The sequence below is a fragment of the Dipteris shenzhenensis genome, chromosome 33 (assembly GCF_047967505.1).
Source record: "Dipteris shenzhenensis isolate YYH24624 ecotype China chromosome 33, Dip_SZ_1.0, whole genome shotgun sequence".
Classification (NCBI taxonomy): domain Eukaryota; kingdom Viridiplantae; phylum Streptophyta; class Polypodiopsida; order Gleicheniales; family Dipteridaceae; genus Dipteris; species Dipteris shenzhenensis.
The window spans coordinates 38,514,487-38,538,210 of NC_141628.1; the positions used below are offsets into that span (position 1 = coordinate 38,514,487).

The following is a 23,724-nucleotide window of genomic DNA, read 5'->3' on the forward strand; positions in this document are numbered from 1 at the left end:
CGTGTCTCTTCGCTCCTCTCCTTCTCTCTCTCTTTGATCTCATTTTTCAGCAAGCTTCCTCGCACTTTAACATGGTATCAGAGCAGGAAGAGTGCATGAGAGTTGGATAGAAGCGATTCCCTCGTGATTGCGCACAGTTTGACGCGAAGAAGGTTGAAAGAGGATTCCAGAAAGCGAAGATATGAAGATTTTGCGTGATCAGCCTGTTATTTGATCAGAAAATTCAGTTTACAAGTAAGGAAAGAAGGAGCCCAAGTGAAGCGATGCAAGGGAAGAACACGTGCAGAAATTTTGCACCCAAAAAGTGACGAAAATTAGGGTTTCGAGCCCTAAAACCAAGCGTTTTGAAATCGCATTGTAGCTGCCCTGTAGGAGAAGCCTTCAGCATCAGCATTCACCAAAAACAATATGAAAAAGTCAGAAAAAAAATTTGGGCGAAATCTGAAAAATCTCAAAATTAGGGTTTTTTGTCATTTTGACCTTAAAAATGGAGGCGTTTTTAGGTCGCCCTTGTTCAGCAGCAGTCTATGAGGCAAAACGACCAACATTGAAGAAGAAATTCTGAAAAAGTTTCAAAAACTTTGAAGAAAATCTCGAAATTAGGGTTTTTGCAATAAAAATTGATGAAAATCAGCCCCAAATCAGAGGGGTTTTGCTTCAGCAACAAAGGAGAAGATCCTTGCTATGAAGTAGATTTGAAATCAACCCTAAAAGTGGAGAGAATCAGCCCAAGGAGGTAAAAGATCCCGGAATTAGGGTTTCTGCGCAGTTTTCAACCCTAAAAGTGATGAAAAATCAGGCCCTAAGTGGAAGAAATCAGTAAATGGATCTGAACTATCTCGAAATTAGGGTTTCAGCCCTGGTTTTGACCCCCAAAATGGAAGCAAACAGCCCCGAGATGATGGAGAAAAGATATGCCCTGTTTTTGTGATGAAATCAGCCCTGTTTGTGAAGAATTTTGAAGCCACAAGTTTTGTGGAACAGCGTGGGCATGTTGGATTGAATTTCCAGCCCATGAACGAAGTGCGAATCAGCCCCAAGAAGGTGAGAAAGCAATCAGCCGTGTTATGGCGAGAAAGTGCCCAAGTTTGATGGGTAGAAACGCCACACAAGTGACGAAGAATGAAGCCCTTGACTCCAAGGAAGAGATGCAACAGCCCGCATGGCTTGATTGAAGATCAAGCGAGAAACAAGTACATAAGAAAAGGGGCAGCCCTATGGTAGGTGAAGCCACGAAGAGAGGGCAGCCCATATGTGTTTGCAACACGTGTCAATGAATGAAGAAAAAGACCAGCGAAGAACAGCCCAAGATTGAGTGCCATGAAGGCATGAAAGTGAAGAAGATTTGCAGCCCAAAAGACCAGGCAAAGACCTCTAAAATTGAGGATTTGAAGACCCCAAAATAGTAAGGTATCCGCTGCGTGTTTGAAGTGTATTTTGGGGTGATTATTCTAATTTGTTGCTTGCTGTAATTCAGTCAAAATGGCGGACAGCAAGGTTGATTTTGTGCTCCCAGAAAGTGGGAAGCTTGATGGCAAAAACTATCCAATTTGGAAGTTTAAGATGAAGAATCTCTTAAAGTTGAAAGACTTGTGGGAGATTGTAGAAGGCAAAGATGAAAGGCCTGATGTGATGAAGCCAGTAACGGTGCCCAATATGACACCTCAAGAAAAGAGGGCTGAGGATAAAAGGTATGAAGAAGAACTTGAAGTTCAAGCAAAATTTGATAAAAGAGCTCAAAAAGCTCTTTGTTACATCAACATGAATGTGAAGGACAGCATCATTCCTCAAATAAGTGGTGCTACAGCTCCAGATGAAGCATGGACAACTCTTCAAACTCTATTTGAATCAGTAAATACAACAAGGTTGTTGTTCCTTAAACAAAAGTTGCATGCTTTTAAGAAGGAACCAAATGAGCAAATCACTGCCTATTTGACTCGTTTGAAAGATATCACTGACCAATTGCTCTCAGTCGATGAGGTTGTAACAGATGTGGATATGGTAAGCATAACCATGAATGGACTTACTATGAATGAAAGCAATTCACCATGGCAACATTTGGTGACTTCCCTAATGGTGAGGGAGACCACTCCTAACTTTGAGGAGTTGAGTGCTCTCTTGCTACAAGAAGAGTTAAGAAGACAAGGAAGCGGGACGAAGAGTTCCAAGAACAAAGATGAAGCATTCACCGTGAGAGGAAGACCATGGCGTGGCCGTGGAAGAGGGGGATGGAATCGAAACAATGAAAGGCAAAATCAGGGCAGGCATGAAGAAGGGGGAGATTCGAACTCCTATCAAGAAAGAAGGCAATTTGCCCCTCGAGGAAGAGGAGGATATAGAGGCAACTTTCGTGGAAGAGGACGCAGCTCCTACACTTCAAGAAGAGGCCCGTGTTACTATTGTGGGAAGGATGGTCATGTGGAGAGTGAATGTCGCATAAAACAGCATGCACAACAATCAAGAGGGAGAGGCAGAGGCTTCTCAAATTGGCAAAGGCAAAATAGCAACAACTTTGCGGGAGAAGGAAATCAGAATAATGAAAGAAATAGCAAGGATGAGTTTTTGTTGATGGCTGATCATACAAAACAGTCCCACTATCGTGGGGAATGGTATGTCGATTCGGGTGCCACAGCACACATGACCGGCAATGGTGATTGGTTTTCTAAGTATGTTGATGAAGAAGGCAGTAACAAAGTGTTTTTTGGGTGATGATTCCACACAAAACATTCACGGATATGGCGACATACCTATCAAGCTCAAAAATGGTGAGATTGGTACTCTTAAAAATGTTTTGTGGATTCCTAATTTGGCAAGAAATTTGCTTTCTGTGGGCTGCATAACAGATCAGCACATGAGTGTTGAGTTTTTCAAGGAGTACTTCATCATAAAAGACCTCAAGAATGAGGGAAAAGAAGTTGCTCGTGGCATACGCAGCAATGACAGGTTGTACAAGCTAATTACTATGAGTGACCAGCAAGTATTGATGTCTCCAACGGAGCAAACCTCTCAGCTTTGGCATAGGAGGTATGGTCATTTAAATATGAAAGCACTTAAGTATTTATTTGACAATGGCATGGTCACAGGAATCCCAAAGATTGGTGAGATACCGGGTGTATGTGAGCCTTGTGCCTTGGGCAAGCATGCAAGGACTCCATTTCCAAAAGCAAGCTCATGGAGAGCAACGCAAAAACTTGAATTGATACACTGTGATTTGTGGGGACCGGCTCAAGTGAATTCACTTGGTGGATCACGTTATTTTATGTCCCTTATTGATGATTATTCACGCAAGTGCTGGCTGTATTTTCTCAAAAGTAAGGGTGAAACTCTTGATGTGTTCAAGCAATGGAAATCTTATGTGGAAAATGAAACAAGTATGAAAGTGAAGACTCTCCGCACAGACAGAGGAGGTGAGTTCATGTTTGATTTGTTATGCAATGAAAGTGGTATGTTTCATCAACTTACTACAGCTTATAGCTCTCAACAAAATGGAGTAGCGGAAAGAAAGAATCGCACTGGGGTGGAAGGAGCACGATGCATGCTCAAAGATTCAAGATTGGGACGTAAGTTTTGGGCAGAGGCTGTCCACACAGCCATATATTTGCAGAATAGATCTCCAACAAAAGCGCTTGGTGGTATGACTCCTGAGGAAGTCTATTATGGTAAGAAACCAAATGTGTCTCATCTTCGTGTGTTTGGATGCTTGGCATATGCTCATGTGCACAAGCAAAACAGGCAGAAATTGGATGATAAATCAATTAAGTGTATCTTTATTGGATATGCAACATGTTCAAAGGCTTACAAACTTTATGACCCTGTGAGTCAGAAGGTTATAATCACACGTGATGTGTTGTTTGATGAGACAAAGAACAGCGCTGATTTTCATTTGGTGGAAGAAGATGAAGATCCCCTCATTTTCTTTGAGGTTGATGAAGAGACGGGTGACAAGAAAGATGAAGGATTCAAGGCAGCTCAAAACAGGCCAGCGAGTATCAATGAAGGCATTCCGCCTCAAGATGTGCATGAAACAGTCCCAAATATTCCAAATGTGGTTCCCATGGATGGTGTTGATGCAGACAATCCACAAAGTGTGAAGAAATTGCCCAGATGGTATATTAAAACTATTGAAGATAGTAGTACTTTGGAGCAGGCTGAAAGTAGCAATGATGGGCTGAGAAGATCACAAAGAATCAAGGACAAAGGTACGTCACATGTGAACTTTGCTTTGATGGCAAAAGTTCTTTCTAATGATGAACCCACTTCATTTTCTGAAGCAATCAAAAACAGCAAATGGAAAGAAGCAATGGAAGAAGAATACTCTTCTATCATGAAGAATAACACTTGGACACTTGTTGAGCTACCTCGTGGGAAGCAGGCCATTGGTACTAAGTGGGTTTTCAGGATCAAGTACAAGGCAGATGGCACCTTGGACAAGTACAAGGCAAGGCTGGTTGCTAAAGGTTATGTGCAAAAAGAAGGGATTGATTATGAGGAGACATTTGCTCCAGTTGCAAAAATGACAACCATACGATTGGTTTTGGCAGTGGCCACTCATCATGGGTGGTCTGTCGCACAAATGGATGTCAAGTCTGCCTTTCTCAATGGCATTCTTGAAGAGGAGGTATATGTGCAACAGCCCCAAGGCTTTGAAATCAAAGGCAAGGAGAGGCTTGTGTGCAAGCTTAAGAAGGCGTTGTATGGCTTGAAACAAGCTCCCAGGGCATGGTACTCAAGGATTGATGAGTATCTCACAAAGAATGGCTTCATGAGGAGTAAGAATGACTCCAACCTTTATGTCTTTCATGAAAATGCAGATTTATTATTGATCATTGTCTATGTGGATGATTTGGTAATCACAGGAAGCAGCACCTCATTGATTAAGCGCATAAAGAAGAGCTTGTCAATTGAATTTGACATGAAGGATTTGGGACAGCTTCATTACTGTCTTGGTATTGAAGTTTGGAGGCAGGAAAACAGTATGTTTCTTACCCAATCCAAGTATGTGAAAGATGTACTTGAAAGATTTGAAATGGCTGATTCAAAAATAATGCACACCCCCATGGAATTGAATGAGAAGCTAACCTCACGTGTAGATGAAAAGAAAGTGGATGGCACAGGTTATAGGAAACTGGTTGGCAGTCTCATTTATGCTACTATCACGAGGCCGGATATTTCATATGCAGTGAGTGCTCTAAGTCAGTATATGGCAGATCCAAAGGAAAGCCACATGAAGGCAGCAAAGCGGTTGTTGAGATACATGAAGGGCACTTATAATTATGGTCTCGAATTTGTTGCATCTTGTGATTTATTGCTGGCTGGTTATTGTGATTCTGATTGGGCCAGCAGTGTTGATGATAGAAGATCTACCTCAGGATATTGTTTCTCACTTGGCTCTGGAGTTATTTCATGGAAGAGTAAGAAGCAGCCCACGGTTGCTTTATCCTCTACTGAAGCTGAGTATATTGCAGCAAAAAGTGCCGTTTGTGAAGCAGTGTGGCTGAGGTGCTTATTGGCTGAAATACATGAAGTACAGGCAGGTGCAACAGTGATTTATTGTGACAATCAAAGCTGTATTCAGATAGCTAAAAATCCAGTATTCCATGCAAGGACGAAGCATATTGAAATTCATTATCATTATGTTCGTGAGAAGGTGCAAGCAAAGGAGATAGAGCTGGTTTATTGCTCTACTGAAGATCAAGCAGCAGACATGCTTACTAAAGCATTGTCTCGAGATAAGTTGGAAAAATTCAGAAACATGATGAATGTAAAAGAGAACAGATTGATCATTAAGGGGGAGTGTGAGAGTTAAAATAATGATGTCAATCTAATGTGCAAGGGGGCAGCAAATAAATGAAGGGTAGTACAATAAATGTGTACCAATTGTTAAGGTACAAAGAGTGGTATGAATAAATGAGGCCCTAACATTAGGCGCCCTATGTATGTATGCAGTTTTCAGTTTTAATGCAAGTTACTCTTTTGGCTTCTCAACGTGTCTCTTCGCTCCTCTCCTTCTCTCTCTCTTTGATCTCATTTTTCAGCAAGCTTCCTCGCACTTTAACACTGCAATCATCTTGTGGTAGAGGTCTGATATGGGAGGATATGCAGAGCTATCCCTGGTGTCATTATGCTTTCATTTGTGGTGATTTTAATAATGCGCCTCAGCCAAGAGATAATACATCTGGTAAGACACATGTCGGCCTATGAACGGGATCATTGGTCTGAGCTTTTGCTTCAGCTTCGACTAGTTGATCTTTGGAAAGAAACTCAGCCTTCTTTGCCAAGCTTCACTTTTCAGCATAATGCAATTTCCTCGTATTAGGCACACGTGGATCGTTGGTACAGGATCAATCCACAACATTGTGACATTTTGACCACAAAAATGTGGGTGAATTACACTTTTGTGCATTCAGATCATTTCCCTCTATGGTTGAGGATTTCTTTCCATGACATGCCAGATGATTTCCTGTCACACAGAAGGATGCTTATTGTGAACAACAGTTACTTGCAGCATGATGCCTTCAAGGCTTTGGTCTATGATGTGTGTCAGCCTCTTTCTCGTCAAAGTCTCATTGACTTGGACTATGCCTGGACTGCTTTTGTTGCCAGAATGCAATCTGTTATCAGGGATTATGGTAAAAATTATATGAAAAAAAGAAAGAAAGAAAGAAAGAAAGTTTATTAAAGTCTTCGGAAGACCGATGGGTCTATGAGATTGTGAAAATCCAGATACGAGCTGTGGTAGTGGAGCTACTAAACGAGCATCCATACCAATGCAAAATGCAAAAATGCAGAATGGCAGTACTAAGTACTAAGTACAACATAGTCATGTCGATGGTCGATGATATATCAATCTCAGCATCATCATCATCATCAGCAACAGCAGCAGGATATCAGGATGGATGAGGCTGTGGAGGCATGAAGTCGGCAATAGAGTCCTGTCGGCCACTCAAAGGTGCAGTACTGGCACGTCGTAGCTCTGCGTCTGACCAGGGCTACTGTGACCCCCATCGGTCGGGCTCCGACTCTAAACAAGGAGGGGATGTCCCCAAGTGTGATCTGTGTTGACCCTCTGTCTGAGCTGTCGGGTCACAAGCTCAGGGTCACGGCCATATCGAGGCCTCGTCTCGTGGGGGTCCATGTAATCTGGCTTAAAGAACTCCGTGATAGAGCTCTGAGACGGATCAGCCAAGGAAGAAGTCTGCTCCTGTCTCCATGCTTGGAGTATCCTCTCGCGGTGTCTAAGTACCTCATGAATGAAACTTGCCAAACACTGCTGGTCTAGGTAGAAGAGCAAATGTGGCTCGAGCAAAACAAAATTGTCAATCATTAACTAAGCCGAATCATTCCAGGCCTCTCTCCAGGGAAGAAAATGACTTGATCTGCCAGGCTAGATTTTGTTTGCAAAGTAATGACCTTAGGAAAGTATCTAAATGGGAAACCCGTGCGAGGCAGAAAGCTTTCTTGGATAAAGGTTGCTCATCTAAGAAATTTTTTAAAAGTTTACATTCCAAGAGGCAATCTTCAAATATTTGTCGTACTCTGATGCCTGATGGGATTTGGACTTCCTCTCTGGCACCACTTGCTGCAGCATGTGTTGCTCATTTCTCTACACAGTTTGGCATGGAAGGTCTTCCTTCTCGAGAGGTTATTTCAGCAAGAGCTGAGCTCCTTCGTTATGTTTATCCCATTGTTTCTCCTACACAAGCTGTCAATTTGGAAGTGCCTTTCACTGAACGGGAGCTATTTGATGCTTTGAAATCCTATGGTAGATGGAAATCTCCAGGATGGGATGGTCTCATTATTGAGTTCTTTCTTGATACTGGGATATTCTAAAGCTGCCCCTCTTATGCATGATCGATTTTGCTTGGGAAAATCAGCATTTGCCACATTCATGGAGAAAGGGCATTGTCAAATTGCTTCCTAAAAAGCAAATATGTGACTCCTTGGCTGATTGGAGGCCCATCACTCTTATGCATGTTATTTATAAGATCATCACTAAAATGGTGGTTGTTCGCATTAAAGGATATCTGCATGATGGCCTTCATCCTTCTCAGTATGGTTTTGTTCCTCGCCGGCATATTACAGATAATATTGCTAATGCATATGTTGGCATAGAATATGCCAAATATACTGATCAGGATGTTTTATTACTGCAGGTTGATATTGCCAAGGCTTTTGACACAATCCAATGGGATTTTATTGCTCAAACTATCGAGCATTGGGTTTTGGCAAAAAATTGCAGCATATTATTTATTGGCTTTATAGTGACAGTCAGGCGGCTTGTATACTGTCTGTGGATCTTTCTGAAGCGTGGACCCTTCGGTGTTCGGTTCGGCAGGGCTGTCCACTTAGTGCCTTGCTTTATGCCATTGCCACCCATCCTATGCTACAATATATGGATCATTTGGTTGCCATGGACATGCTTCATGGATTAGAAATTCTGGGGAGTGGTATTATGATTGCTCAGGCATATGTTGATGATTTCTTTTTTACTCCTCGGAATACGCAGCAGGATCTCTCTTCTTTGATGCATGCTCTCTCTCTTTATGGTTTAGTTGCTGGTCTTCATGTGAATTTTCAGAAGTCCAAGCTCTTGCCTTTGCACTCTAAAGATCGGCATTCTCTTTTATGGCCGGGTGATATTATCCAACCTACTCAGTTGATCCGTCGTCTTGGTTACCCTCTTGGTTGGATGATCACGCGTCATCAGCAAGTTCATTGGGTTCTTGAAAAATTAAAAAAGAAGCTGGAATATTGGAAGCTTGCTACTTGGCCCTTGCATGTCAGTCGTATTGTGCAATCTATATTGATGGCATATATACAGTTTTATCTGCCTTTGATTATGTTCACCAAAGGGGATTTGACAGTTTTCATGTCCATGGTTATGGAGACTTTTTGGCGCTCCAAACATGGCAAGAAGAGTTTGGGTTTGCTTTCTATGCAGCATCTATGTTCACCTAAGATGCATGGAGGCCTCAACATTTTGAACCTTCATGTGCATATTCTGGCTCACAAGGGCAACATGATGCTGCAATTTCTGCAAGGATCACAGCCATGGGCTGCCATGATTACTTGCTTTCTTAGATTACTACTTCTGCTTTTGGTTTTTGGCAGCCCACTCCCTGGGACTTTCTTGTCGGTGCTCTTCAAGGGAAAATCAAAGGTTGCCCTCTAGTTTCCAATATGTTGATGGATTGGAAACATGTTCTTTCGCATTTGGAATGGGATGGCCGGGATACTTTACGGGGTAATTCCTTGAGGGCTGAAAGTGTACACTGGTCTCGGGTCTTTTTCCCTCCGCTGGCCTTGCAAGAGCCTCGACGGTCTTATTTTTTGAGTCTAAAGGTTTTAGATATTGTTCATGATGATGGGACCCCTCTTTCTTTCCCTCAGGCTGCTGCAAAATACAATCTTGGATTGCATTATCGTCTGGTGGCAGAATTTTACTCCTGTACCTGCTTGGGAAGTGGAGGATCGACTGCACGACTGAACTCTTCATTTGCCAGGATCGACATGTCGTCCTTTGCGGCTGTCCAATATTACAGTTTGAGTGCTCTATAAAGTTCTTTTGCCTTTGCCTTGGGCTGCACGGAGGGCAAATAAAAATTGGCATATGAATAGTACGGCAAAGTGGTGGCGAAGAAGATTGAGTGGGGTTTGGAAAGCAAAAATTCCTCTTCGGCAATAGGTGTTTCTATGGCGTGTTTTATTGGGAGTCTTTCCAGCTGGACAGTTTTTGGCACAACGTTGTGTTGCTCTCTAGGATGGAGACACAGAGATTTTTTTTTGGGTTCCCGGTTGTGAGCTGTATTGGAAGAGCTGGTTGGATTCATTGAAGCTCTGGTCACATGGGGGGTCTCACAGTAGTGGTCTTCTCCCTGTTCAAGTTTTCCTTTGATGCAAACTATGCATACATACTCCCTTTCACCTCTGAGCAGTTAGGTGGCCAAGTAAGAGTGGCCTGCTAGTAACAATTCCAGGCTGAGTGCAAGTAATCTGGAACAGGAATGGATGCCTATCACTGTGATTGGTGAGAGTAGTGCACAACAGAGGTTATGCATGGGATGTTGATGCCAAATGGGTTGTGGAATGCCCATGATGCAAGAGGAATGGTATCCTTCGTGTAACTTGGATTCGTGGGCCTTCCAATCAATAAAGAAATACCTAAAGGGGTGCCTTGGCATAGTGTCCCATTGTTGCAGTATAATGACTCGATCTTCTTCTCCTTCTTTGAATCAGAAGGCCCTTCCTTTTGACAACTCTTTTTCTATGGAGATCGTGGGTTTCCTATCCCTTTACCTTTTACTAAGCGCTAAAGGCCTTTTCCAACTCAACCTTGTCATACATCTTCATTTGCCATCTTCAATTGCATTCACATGTCATGAGCCAGTTCCTCAAACATGATTGGGCTGCTCCTTTGATGAGTGGTCATTGTTGTGATAAAACCGTGATGGGTGCGGGGCATCTTGCTAAGAATAAGCTTTGCCAAAGTCTTTGAATCTAGTTGCTCACCATGGAGGCAGGTTTTGATCATAGTCAAGAACTCCTCTACTGCTTCTCCGTCCGTTTAAAGTAGAGGTTTATGGCAGAATGTTTACTTTGAATGCTACGATGTTTGTACATGGGGCAGGCATCATTCCCAAGGAGTCACTAAGCAATATGTAAGATAGCATGTGAGTTCAACAAAAGGGGTTTTATTTTCTTATGGAGTTTGAGGAAATACACATAAGGTGTATAAGGGATACTTAAAAGACCTTTGTTGAATACATGTATGTAGGGGACTTTTACATACTGAACACCCTGGGGCATCAGACGCGTGTCGAATTGTCTCCCTCATAACAGTCCTCAAGGACGATTCACACTTCATGAACACAAGAGGTTATCTAAATCAAACTGGAGTTTACCGTGTGCACAAACAGGAAATTTTTGAACTTCCTTTTTTTGTCTAATAACTAGCAAACATTTTGTGGAGAAGTTGTGTGGGATTGTCGCCCATCTTTTTGCGGTAATCTGCTGCATGCAGTCGCATGCAATCCCTTCCCTTGTTTTGCAAGTATTTACCTAATTGGGACTTGAAGTTTTGGTATGCATGCATACTTATGGAGTTGCATGTGCATGCTAAAGTCTAGTTGGGGAGCATGTGTTGATGATCTGAGCTTACATGCAGTGATTGCTCAAGCATGGGCCGGAAAGCTACACATGAAGATCTATCAGTTTGCATGCAAACATTTATGCATGCGCTGGAAAGCCATAGATTTAGATCTTAACGTCATGCATGAGTCAGAATGCCATGCATGCTGATCTATGCTTGCATACAAAGATTGCATGCCCATGCATGGGCTAGAAAGCCATGCATTGAGATCTATGCTTGCATGCTCGTGCGTGGACCAGAAAGCCATGCAGCAGCCTGCAGCAGCTTCTGCCAGCACCTACTGTCCAAAATCTTGCAGCGAAGGAGCACCTGATTTCAATTTGCTATTTCACAGAAGCATCTAACTGCTGATTTCGTTTCAGTTGAGCTAGCGTTTCTTACTCCTGAAGCTGGTGTTGACCAGCTGATTCCTTTTGTTAGTGCCTCCATCAATTTCAGCTTCTCTTCAGACCTGGAATGATGATCTTTGGATATGTTCTAATCACTCCTTTCCGGGAGGAATTATGGCAGTTTGTGGAAGTGATACTACACCATCATTAGATCATTCCTTGATTGAGATCGAGGATGAGCCCATTGGATCTGAAGTAGAAATTTCTCATTGGCCGAATGATGAGAATCCTTCAGAAGTCCTGGCAGGATGGTCTACACATCCACTGATGCATGCTGTGCAAGAGCATACAATTCCAGTTGCACTTAAGTCTTGTACTTTCAGCTTGTTCTCCAAACAGACCACACACGCTGCAGTTTTTCCCTTGTCCTGCAAGCATCTACCTCCTTGGTGGCCCAAATCACACATTCAGAAGTAGGGTAACTTCGTTGCAACATGTTTCTGCAAATGTTCCTTCCCCACAGCCATTTTAAACTAGTAATTCAGCTTTGAATAGAGCGCTAGAACCCCTTGAACTGCTGTATTTTCAGTTCAGCTGCATGGTCAGATCAAAGCCTCCATCAGCTGGTTATAGCAAGCGTGATTTGCAACACACAAAGTCTTCTACTAGTCAGAGCATAGCAGCCAGCACGGCTTCAGTAAGATGCTTGCTAATCACCATGCTGCGAGCTGAGAGTTGTTCTCATGGGCTCTTTGCAACCCAAGGCAGATCGACTGCTACTAGGACTGCTATGCACTGCTGGCAGATGATTTCGTTTCCAAGATTCCCTTTGACACAAATCTATGCTGATCCAAAGCCTGGCACCAGCCTATTCCATAGGCAGAGAGTCTCATCAACAACTTGGCTTGTTCAACTAGGATTTTTTCCATCTCTTTTGGCTATTTTTTGCCTGTAACATTTGCATCCCTCACAAGGGCAAGCACACAGGTGGGAATTCTTGCTTTCCCAAGCAAGAGGCTCTTCAAGCTAGAAGCTGGATCTGATACCAAATGAACATCTGAAACCGGCCTTCAGTAATTTAAAGGGCAGTAAACCTTAATTGACTTAGGATACACTTCATTCACAGCCACATTGCAACATTTCAATCCACTTCCATTAGTTAAATTCCACTGGAAAGACAAACTTTAAACACACTTGTGGTGAGGCTAGAGTGCCCCTGCTCAGACACCAAACACCAAGGACACCGATTGGCCCCAAACACTTTGGCGCCCCTTCTGGTATTTATTTAATTCTTCAGGCAATGGCAATTGTGCAATTACATCAAGGGCTCACTCTGGCACTCTGCTACACTAGCAGTCCACTGCTGAAGCCAATACTTGGCATTAGAATGCATCCAATTCCTAGGTGTCACTAGAACCCAACTGTCAAGGCATAGCTAGGGCATTCCACACTGATTGTGCCCCATCGAAAGTGGCAATGCATTCCTTGAGTCCCAGAAAATACTCAAACAGCCTCAAGGCATAAGAACTGCAATACACTGTCCCTCTAGCACTTTCTAGGCACACCCTTTGTGGCCGGGTGTCTGTTTACAACCTGTATGGTCTAGAGAGAGCCCCGAAGCAAACATAAGCAATAACAACTTCAAAAATGACAAATGAAATCAAACAAGAAGTCAGAATATCCATTTTCACCGTCCATGGAAGAGGGGCAAGCCCTATCCCTGCACCTATCCTTTGTCCAAGTCCTCGTGGGTGTAGAAAAGACTTCCAGCCAAGGGAAAAGAGAGAATGTGAGAGAGAAAGATTCTGGGAGCTGAGAACAGAAAGAAGAGGAAGGCACATGGGTGCAGAGGCCAAAACAGGTGAGGAACATGCTAGTCCATCAGCTACAAGGCCTTGAGAGGTGCACCAACAGCCCGCACAGCTTCCAGAAACTACCTCTGGTTGCTTGCCAGTTGCAGAAACACCGTACAGCAGCAAAAACGAGCCTGGGACTGCGTGCTAGGGGTTCTAGAGTAGAGGAGCAGCCTTGGGATGTGTGCCAGCAGCAAGATGAGATCCGTGCAGCAGCAATAAGGATTCGTACAGCAATAAATGCTGTCCATACAGCAATAAATGAGCCATATGGAGAGGTACGGATTCAGTACAGCAGCAATTAAGGCACCTAGGGATGCGTGCACAAGGTAGAGAGAAAAAGAGGCCTAAAAAATGTGTGATGGGAGAGAAAGAGGTGTCCAAAAATCCGTACACAATGAAGGATTCAGCCCAAACGTTGGATGTAGGGTGCTTTGGGGAGAAGGGTGCATGGGAAATTGCCATGTGGCACATTTTCCCCCCTTCATTAAAGTCCTAACCCCTACAACCAATGACACACTTAAAAGCTCTAACCCACTTTACCAATGACACATTGGTCTCCCCTTGGGCCCAACATTCAGACCCCTCTTTTCTAGCATTAGCCTAACATTTGGGCCTAGTGATTGCACCTAGGCATTGGATGCATTCCCATGGACTTTTGGGAAGTATTACTTCGCCTAGGCTAGTCCCCCAAGCCAAGGGTAGAGTCACGGTTACCAAAATTCACGTCCCCGTGACAACAGCCCTAACCAAGTCAAGTCCCTTCTGACCTCGGTGGGATAACAACTCCAAGACAGAGTCTAGATACCACATGACAGTCCCGCAAAATAACCTATAGTAGCAGCTCACCTCCCAACAATAGTCCCAGTATGTCGAGCCAACTGGAGCCTAAGGTCTAGACCATCACAAGAGCGACTCAGCTCAAGGTCAAGACATGCATCCCATACCACATGCCCCTTCCTCTATCTGGTGCCCCCTACTACGTCTATTCTGTATTTAATGAAAAATTTTGAGCATATAGTAGATGACAAGCTTTGTAGGTTCAGTATTGTGTGATTTCTGCTTCTGGAAGGGTGGTACTCAGTATTGCAGACCCAAGCAAAAACTCAGGCAACTCTTGAACATTGTTCTTATGTTTATTGCAGGTTCTTGGACTCAAGCTGAGCTACAGAATCTTTGCGATTTGGTGCATACATGTGTGCGGACAAAGGCAACTCTTGGGAATATGCCAAACAAGGATGACCACCGAATTGTATGCAACTCATTTTATCACAGGGAGGATTTCAGTCAGGCTTTCAGAAGATATGCATTATTAGGCCAGTGTGGGTATGACAAATATAATTGTTGTAGTTGAGTCTCTTATAAGATTATGTTCATGTATCAGCTGCGGCATGATATCAACTGGGAGAAGATAGCTGATGACATAGGCACCCATGGTCATGGTGCCTGTTGTGCAGAATGGTAAGTAGTGAGTTTTTTTCATGTAATATTAGATATAGCTTAAATGAATGTATTCAATTCTGACGTACATTTTTGGATTCACCTGAATTCAGGTATTATACTTTGGCATCATCTATGGTAGCGTCTGGTGACTGGGCTGAGGGGGATGACCTTTTATTGCTGCAAAGGTAAGAATTCACAGTCAAGTTGCAAGATTATAAATATGTACAATTTGACTGGCTACTAATTTTGGAACCTATATAATGCAGGCTATTAGAATGTGGGGCTTGTGAAGAGGAAGAAGTGGACTGGAATCAACTGTTGGACCACAGGTTCTTATCATTTGTTTTCATTTAATTCGTGACTACAGTGACATTCTTTGAGTTTCGACATCCTTCATCAACAAATTTTCGGGAGATGGAGAGCACCTTCAAATATACATGGGACAGAAACAAGACAACTACATTCTCACGTCCATGTTGCAAACTTTCATTTTTAAACCATAACCTATTCTCAGAAATTTATCATTTTCTTTCAACTGGCTCCCCTTAGATATCATAAATGTGTTTTCCCTTTCTATCTCATGGAAAATTGGGGCTTAGGAAAATGTTTCATTGTTTTGTCCTCATTTCTCTGTTCTCCAGCCCTCCTATGTTTCACAATTTATACATTTTTTCGACATGAGAGACTTTTTTCTGATAGTCATCTGATAGTTTAAGGACCTCTTGAGTGATAATCTAGACACTTTCAAGTCCTTGAAAGAAACCCACCTCTTAAGTGCAAGGAATTAGTACCCTTGGATGTATGCCAGGAATGATGCTTTTATAGTGCAGCTGGATTGCCTACTTGAGAAGATCTAGAGCACATGGGGGTGTGAGGCTGTTTCTTGGTTGTTGCTGTTGGTGATGAGCTGTAATAACTGACCACAAGCAGGGGGGTTTCAATGTTGAAAGGAGAGAGCACCTTGTGCAGTCCTACTTGTTTGTTGTCTGTTGATGTAGAAAAATCATATAAGCCATCTTAATGTATTATATATCGACAGTATCAGAAGAACACAGTTCCTCCTTCCCAGGACCAGCAAACACCAAGCTGAATAACCGCCCCCCCCCCCCCCCCCCCCCCCCCCCCCCGGCCCCCACCTTCCCCCCCTTCTTGCCCACCCTAGAATATGACCTGACCTGCATGTGGAGATGGATAAGGGGGAGCTAGTTGAAATGGTAAACGCCGTTTTAAGTGTTTCCTAGACATGCTGAAAGTGTATTTCTCAAGACTCGTTTGTGTAAGATGTTGGTAGTGGGTTAGTGTGGACACCTCACCTCACCCAAGGGGAAGAGATAGAGGTTTTTTGCAAACCCCCCTTGGGTTATGGGGCTTGTTAGGTTTTTTATTTTGGCTTGAGGGTCCATAACCCTAAGTGTGAGTTGTTCTTCATTCACTCTTTTTTTCAATAGCAACATCTCGTTTTGCTTCACTCGTGCTCACTCCACTCCCTGAGAAGACGTGTTGTATGGATTGCTTTTATCAGCCACCCTATTTTGGAGATTTGCGCTTGGGCCCTATTTTATGGCACTTTCCCGCTCAGCCACCCGTGTTGCACGGCAGCTGGCTGTTGTATGGCATGGTCAGCTCTGTTTTGATCAGCCGCCACCTCCCACAGTGATATCGAGCTATTGGTTGGCTCTGTTTTTCTCAGCTGCATTTTTGAGTTTTTCTAGACTATTTTTTGGAGGTGGTGTTATTGATTTCGAGCTGTCTAGTTCAAACCACCTGTTGTTCGGGTCTTCTATAGACAGGCTGTCTCTGTTTTGGGCCTGGTCGCCTTGTTTCTAGGTGTTTTCTCTACTGGTCCACCAACTTAGATGGGATGCCAGAGATGTCTAAGGCTATGTCTCTTGTTGCCTTGTCTGTTAAGAGGTTCATTATACCTCATATTGGCTCCTCCAAGACCTCCAAGCAAGCTTGGGATAATTTGGGAGAAAATATATCAGGCAATAAATGAGGCCAAGGGTTTCGTACTTAAAAAGATAGCTTGATAGTATCCGGATTCCGGATGTAGAAGAGTGATTCAATGTCAGATCACTTGACTAAGATATAGGATCTTAGAGAACAGTTGCTGCATATTGATGAGGTGATACCTGACATCATAACTTGTGTCCACTACTATGAACTCATTGTGAGAGTCTTATTTGTGTTTTCATACTGCCTAAATCTGTCCATGATGGTACTGTTACATTTACTTTCCAAAAACTAGGGAGACTGTTATTGTAGGAAGAATAGACAAGAAAGAACATGTTTGTTGATTGCATGGTGCAAATCAAGTCTTTGGCAAAGGGCAAGGGCAAGCCTCATTTTGGTGGCCATCAGTTCAGGATTGATTCAGCACAACCATCAAAGAAAAATGCAGATAATGCAAGTCAGCCCAAAAAGAAGGGTAAGTGGTGCCATTACTATAAGAAGCCTGGACATCACATCAGTAAGTGCAAGAATAGGCTAGAGAAAGAAAGGAAACATGAGGAAGAAGCTGAAATTATTTCCAATACATCAAATGCAAGCAAGAAAATACTTCAGCAGATTGTGTGGGTGATGTACTTCTTGGTTAGCAATTATGATGCCAATCAAGAGATTACTTCACTTAAGTTTGAGTGATGCTTCAGCCATAGTCTGATATTTTGACGGTGGGACTCCCAAGTACATCACTCTCCAGTTGGCAAGAGAGCGTCTTGTGCCAACAATTCTTCATACCCTACGTGAGGGGAATTGGACATATTTTACTGTTATCAGTTGATGGAACTGATTATGCCTTCTGTGCCAGCAATTAAGAAGAATTTACTGTCAGTTTCCTTTTTTGGGAGAAGAGGTTTTGCTATCATTTTTGAGGATGATAAGTGCATTGTAGAGAAAATGATTTTCATACTCACTATAGGCACTAAATCAGGGTTTGTACCAGCTGGACAAAGACGACAGAGACATGTCAAATGCATGAGTGGGAATGAAACCGGCCTTTAGGATCCCCAGCGAATAACATAATTTCAGCTGCTTAGAGAATTATAACAGCCAACCAGATAATAACAACAGCCAACAAATAATCACAAAATAAACACAAGGAGCTAGATTGGCCCTAAACTTAGCGCCCCTTTCGGTTTTTCTTTATCTTTTATTCATAAGGCTTGCAAATACAAGAACAGCACCGTAGTGCATCAGCCCACAAACAGCCAACTGAATAATCCGATCACAGGCACTTCCGGCTTGCTATGCAATCACAGAAAAGGCATCCCAATCCAGTTCATCATTCCATGGCAGTTCTTCTTCTGAATCTAGCTGAGGGTTCTAAGTGTTAGCACTTAGCCCTGGTACGAGCCTTGTAGGTCAGGTCAACTCTATGATTTGACTTCTTTGGTCAACCATATGGTTGACTTGGGGGCCATATAGGCCACCCTTTGTATTTTCCTATTATCCATTTGAGTAGTACTACGTTTTGCTCCAGCTTGTTGTTTGCTTCTCGCACTCCACTCCCGTTCCATTGCTTCTTGCACCCAACAGTGGTATCAGAGCAGGCTCTCTTGCTCCTACTTGCCTTCCCTCGTGCTCTCCCATTGCTCCTACCTGCCATTTTGCTCCAGCTCAGTCCGGTGCCTCATTTCATCGCCAGAAACCTGTTTTTTGAGCAAAAAAACACTCCGGTGACTTTTTTGACTTTTTGAGGCCCGCATACAAACGACATTGTCTTGCATCATCTCGGAAAAATTTTGTCCGTACAATTGTACGGATGTCCATACGACCGTACGGACCTGTACGGGCAGGTGCACGATGTTGCCAGGAATCTGTACGACTTGATTTCAAGCATTTTTGAACTAGTTTTGGAGGTTTTTTGCTCAGATCTGGACTCTTTTCAGCTCGGGCCTTCATCCAGGTGCTCCAACTTGCTCTAGCACCATTTGGCTGGGATTCTCTTCCTCTTGACTCAGATCTTCTTGGCACAGTTGGATTTGAAGCTTTTCACCCTCTTTTATGTCACGTTTGCACACATTGCAGTGACATTGAGGTGATTTTGCTCTGAGATTGGGGCTTTTGTGTCACATTTGCAGATTTTGCAATGACATTTGCTCCTTTTGGTCACATTTTGGGGCTTTTGCAGTATTTGCCCTATTTTGACTTCATTTCCACTCCGACACTGGGGGTTTTGGATCAATTGCTGACAGATTGCATGATATTTTTAGATTTGCAGGTTATTTTGTCACATTCACATTATTTCAGCAAAATTTGGGGCTTTTGGTCATTTCCCCCAAATTTGACAGTTTTGCTCTTTAAGAAATTGGGGGTTTTGTCAATTTTGTTGAAATTTGTAGTGACATTGGATTGGTATAACCAATTTTGGGCATTTGGTAGACATTGATATGCAGGAACATTGACATTGGCTTGGAATTGCAGCACATTGAATCACATTTGCAACTTGCAGCACAATTTTTGAGGCTTTTTTCAATTTGCCCTCTTTTTGGCATATTTGCCCTCTCAGATTTTGGGGATTTTTCCGGATTTCTGTCCATTGCAGTGACATTTGCTTTATTCACCTCAATTTGGGTATATTATGCATTTGCCCCTTGATTTGGGCTTGTTGTTGTGTCAGATTTGAGGCATGCAGCCTTCATCTGGGACATTTACAGCTCAATTGATCATTGGATACATTTGCAGACATTTGCCCCTTGTTTAGGGCTGATATTTTTGCAGGATAGTTATCTTTGGCAGGGGGGTCCTTTGACCAGACAGATATTTTGCAGGTCATATTTTTGGAGACAGCACGTGCATTTAGCTCATTGTTTGAGTAGTCATTTTTGGTTGGTCACTGCCAGACATTTTCTGTCATTTTTGGACAGCCAGCTCATTTTGCAGTGACAGCCTTGAGGCTACTCTTGAGCGCACGTTTTTCCTTCAGGGGTTTATTTTTGCCATGGGAAGCAACGATTGGATGGGTAGATTCTCAGTTGAGGACAAGCTTGATGGATCCAATTATCCTGTGGGGTCATACATGGTGAAACATTTGCTGGTTGCCAAAAAAATTTGGGGTATTGTCTCAGGATCGGATCTTCAGCCTTCCTTTGTGGCATCCACTTTTGCTACTGCTACAGCCACTTCTGGATCTACTGCCACCGCTGGTGCAGCTATTACAGCCACCTCTAGATCTACTACTACTCTGGCCACACCTCCTACACCAAAACAGGACAGATGGGATGGTAGAGATGCCCAAGCACATTCTATCATTGCTTTTTCAGTCAAGAGACATATAATTCCTCACATCCGGTCTTGCAAAACATCAAAGGTTGCGTGGGACATCTTGGCTCACCTTTACCAGGTTCGCAATGAGGCACGTGTTGCTTTCTTATGCAAGCAATTGGAGAATGTCAAAATTGAAGAGGGGGACAACATGGATGCATACATCACAAAAATCAAGGATTTCAAGAGCAGCTCATTAATGTGGATGAAATTATTTCAGATGCTCAGGTAGTGTCCACGACACTCAATGTACTTCCTAAGTCCTACTAGGGGTTCGCGACTACATTGAGGTTGGTTGCTATGGGCAATCCCAACACTTATGCTTTTGACCAGCTTGTTTCCCTTCTCCTGTAGGAAGAGTAGAGTTGCACAAATTGTGCTGCCTCTCAAATTGCAAATCAGGCTTTTGTCGCTAATCACAAAAATAAGGGAAAGAACGGGCAAAATTACAGCAAACCCAAGCTTTTTGGAGGCTCATCTACTGTTGGACACCCATCTAATTCTGCCCTGTCTGATGCAAAGAAGAAAAACAACAAACGTTGTGATTATTGCTAGAAGCCAGGACATGACATTTCTGAATGTCGCAAGCTCATCGCTTCTGAAAAGAAAAAGCAACAAAAGGGACTTGCTGTCACTACTACTGCTGCTACCTCAGATCATGGTCATGAGGCAGCAAACATTGCTCACCATGATTGGGCTTTCACGGTGACATGCCAGTACCATCTAGAGAAGCATGCTACAGCCTTGTCTGTCTTAGATTCTGAGTTAGATTGGTGCTTCGACAGTGGTGCTTCCAAGCACATCACTTCTTGCAGATCACTCTTTCAGACATTGGGGGCTGCTCCACATGGTGGCACAGTGACAGGTGCCAACAATGCATCATATCTTGTGAAAGGGATTGGCCAGGTTGAGGTCACTTCAGTTTCAGGTGATACGATCATGCTCATGGATGCCCCAGGTATGAAGAACCTCATCTCCATTGCAGCCATATCCTTGAATGGCTTTCGGGTTCTCTTTGATGGTTATCGATGTGCCGTGTATGACAACCGGTACGATGACATCATAGTACTTACTGGGTCACTTTCTTCTGGGCTATATCATCTTGATGTTTATGACAAACAGCTTGCTATAGAGGCAAATTTGGTGGCTGAATCTGTAATTTCAGATTCCCACTTATGGCATGCGAGGTTGGGTCACCTCGAGTACAGAAGCTTGGTTCAAAACATGGTGGTTGCTCTATCACCCATGCATGCATTCACAAAACATGGTGGTTGCTCTACCACCCATACATGCACTTGCGGCTAAACATGTTTGTGAGGGATGCTTGTCGGGCAAAATGCACCGTTTCTCATTTCCAAAGGATGGGATAGTTGGTGCATCCAGGAAGCTTCACCTTGTGCATAGTGATGTGTGCGGGTTGATGCAGACAACATCTCTTGGGGGCTACCTGTACTTTTCTACCTTTGTGGATGACTACACCAGATTTGCTTGGATATATGGCATGAAGGCCAAATCTAATGTGTTCCCATGCTTCAGACATTGGCTTGCCATGGCTGAAAATGAATCAAGGAACAAGCTCTTTATTCTACGCATTGACAAGGGGGCAGAGTACATGTTCCATGTCGATCAGAGATGGAAATGGGTAGGTGCATGCTCAAAGGAAAGTCTTTGCCAAATAAGTTTTGGTTGGATGCTATCATGTGCTCCAACTATGTGCTCAATCGGGCACCCACAAAGGCATTGAAGACTATCACACCTTACAAGGCATGGCACAGTCGCAAACCTGAAATTTCTCATATGCGGGTGTTCGGGTCATTGGCTTATGCTCATGTGCCATCTCAGCTGAGGCACAAGCTTGAAGACAAAGCTGTAAAATCATTGGTCATAGCACAGAGAGCAAGAGATACAGGTTGTATCAGCCGAGCACGGGCAAGGTCATTGTCAGTAGGGATGTTGTATTTGCTGAAAATGTGCCTTTACCTTGGTTGGAATGCAAAAAAAAGCCTATTGTTGATTCCTCAGATGTCTTTGATACATTGTTGCCTCTCTTTCAGTCGCCCACAGATCTAGAGCAGCCAGTGCAGAGTGTTGTGCCATACACTTCTACCAGTGCACATCCTCCTTTAATAGTTCTTGCTCAGCCTGATAAGCCTTTAGTTGATGATCATGCGATTAAGTAGGCAGTTGCACAGGAGAGTGCTGTCATTAAACAACAAAAATCAGTCCTAAGATGGCTTTTGGACACACTTAGGGACAGCAAACAAGCTGATCCTTTGCCAGCCCACACTAGAGGTGCGCATAAACAGATGCATGGCAACTATTTGGCTATGTGACTTGCCAGCAAGCAAGCGTGCCATTGGCACAAAGTGGGTCTGCAAGGTGAAAAGGAAAGCTGATGGCAGTGTTGACCGCCTCAAAGCCCACTTGGTTGCAAAGAGATATGCACAGCAGCACGGCATTGGCTTTGAGGAGACCTTTGCTCCCACCTCACGCATTACTACTATCAGGTGTGTTATTGCTATGGCATCTCATCGGCATTGGGAGGTTCATCAGTTGGACATCAAGATTGCCTGCCTTCATGGTGATCTTCAAGAAGAGGTCTATGTCACTCAGCCACCTGGTTTTGAACAATTAGGTTCTGAAAATATGGTTTGCTGGCTCATAAAAGCCCTCTATGGCTTGAAGCAGGCACCCCGGGCATGGTATGCAAAGATACACGCATTTTTGACAGCCTGTGGCTTTTAGAATAGCCCAACTGAGGCCACTCTTTATGTCCGAAAGAGTGCATCAGGATTTTAATTCTGATTTTATACGTGGATGACATGCTTATCATTGGCCAGATATGGAACAAATTACAGATTTCAAGGCTGATTTACAGCAGTCTTTTGCCATGACAGATATGGGCCAGTTGCACTATTATTTGGGCATGCAGTTTGCATATGTTGAGGGGGCTATAATGATGAGTCAGTCCAAGTATATTGGACAGCTCCTTGATCGCTTCCAGTTCGAGGATTGCAAGCCAGTTTCTACTCCATTGGAGCCTAGCTTTCATTTCTCGTCCGAGGATGGAAGTCCGCCATTTGATGCATCCCTTTATCAGCACGCTGTTGGTTGCCTCATATACCTTTGTCATACCCGGCCTGATCGTCAGTATGCCATTTCCAAGCTCAGCAGGTACATGCACAAGCCTAGTATGTAGCATTGTCAAGCAGTGAAGTGGGTCTTTCGATACTTGGAAGGCCACACAGCATTTGGGTTTACTCTATGGTTTAGAGGCCCCACTTGTTTTGCATGCATTCATGGACAGCGATTGGGCAGGATGTTACGACACTAGGGTGTCACACAACGGTAACTGTTTTATGCTTGGAGCTTCATGCATCTCTTGGTTCAACAAGAAGCAGCCTACAGTTGCCACATCCAGTTGTGAGGCTGAGTACAGAGCAGCTTTCACAACTATAGTAGAGTGCATTTGGCTACGCAAGTTACTTGTTGCAGATCTTGATATCATTCAACCCGACTCTACTACGATCTACACCGACAGCCAGAGTGCTTTGGCGGTTGCTAGAAAACAATGTTGTATGCATGCACAAAGCATATTGAAGTCCACTATCACTATGTTTGAGAGCGATTGTCTGGTGGAGACATCCAGTTGTCCTATGTTCCCACCGAGGACAAATTGGTAGAT

At 43.4% G+C, this 23,724-nt stretch overlaps 1 protein-coding gene across 1 annotated transcript in view; it reads left to right on the forward strand.

The window, feature by feature from the left end:
* LOC147880085 (uncharacterized) overlaps positions 1–23,724 on the forward strand; it is a 77,049-nt gene that overhangs the window by 46,954 nt on the left and 6,371 nt on the right. The window contains exons 5-8 of the mRNA XM_087371754.1: positions 14,477–14,583; positions 14,716–14,792; positions 14,885–14,959; positions 15,041–15,103. Coding sequence (XP_087227880.1) covers positions 14,477–14,583; positions 14,716–14,792; positions 14,885–14,959; positions 15,041–15,103 — 322 coding nt within the window. The remainder of the gene's footprint in view (positions 1–14,476; positions 14,584–14,715; positions 14,793–14,884; positions 14,960–15,040; positions 15,104–23,724) is intronic.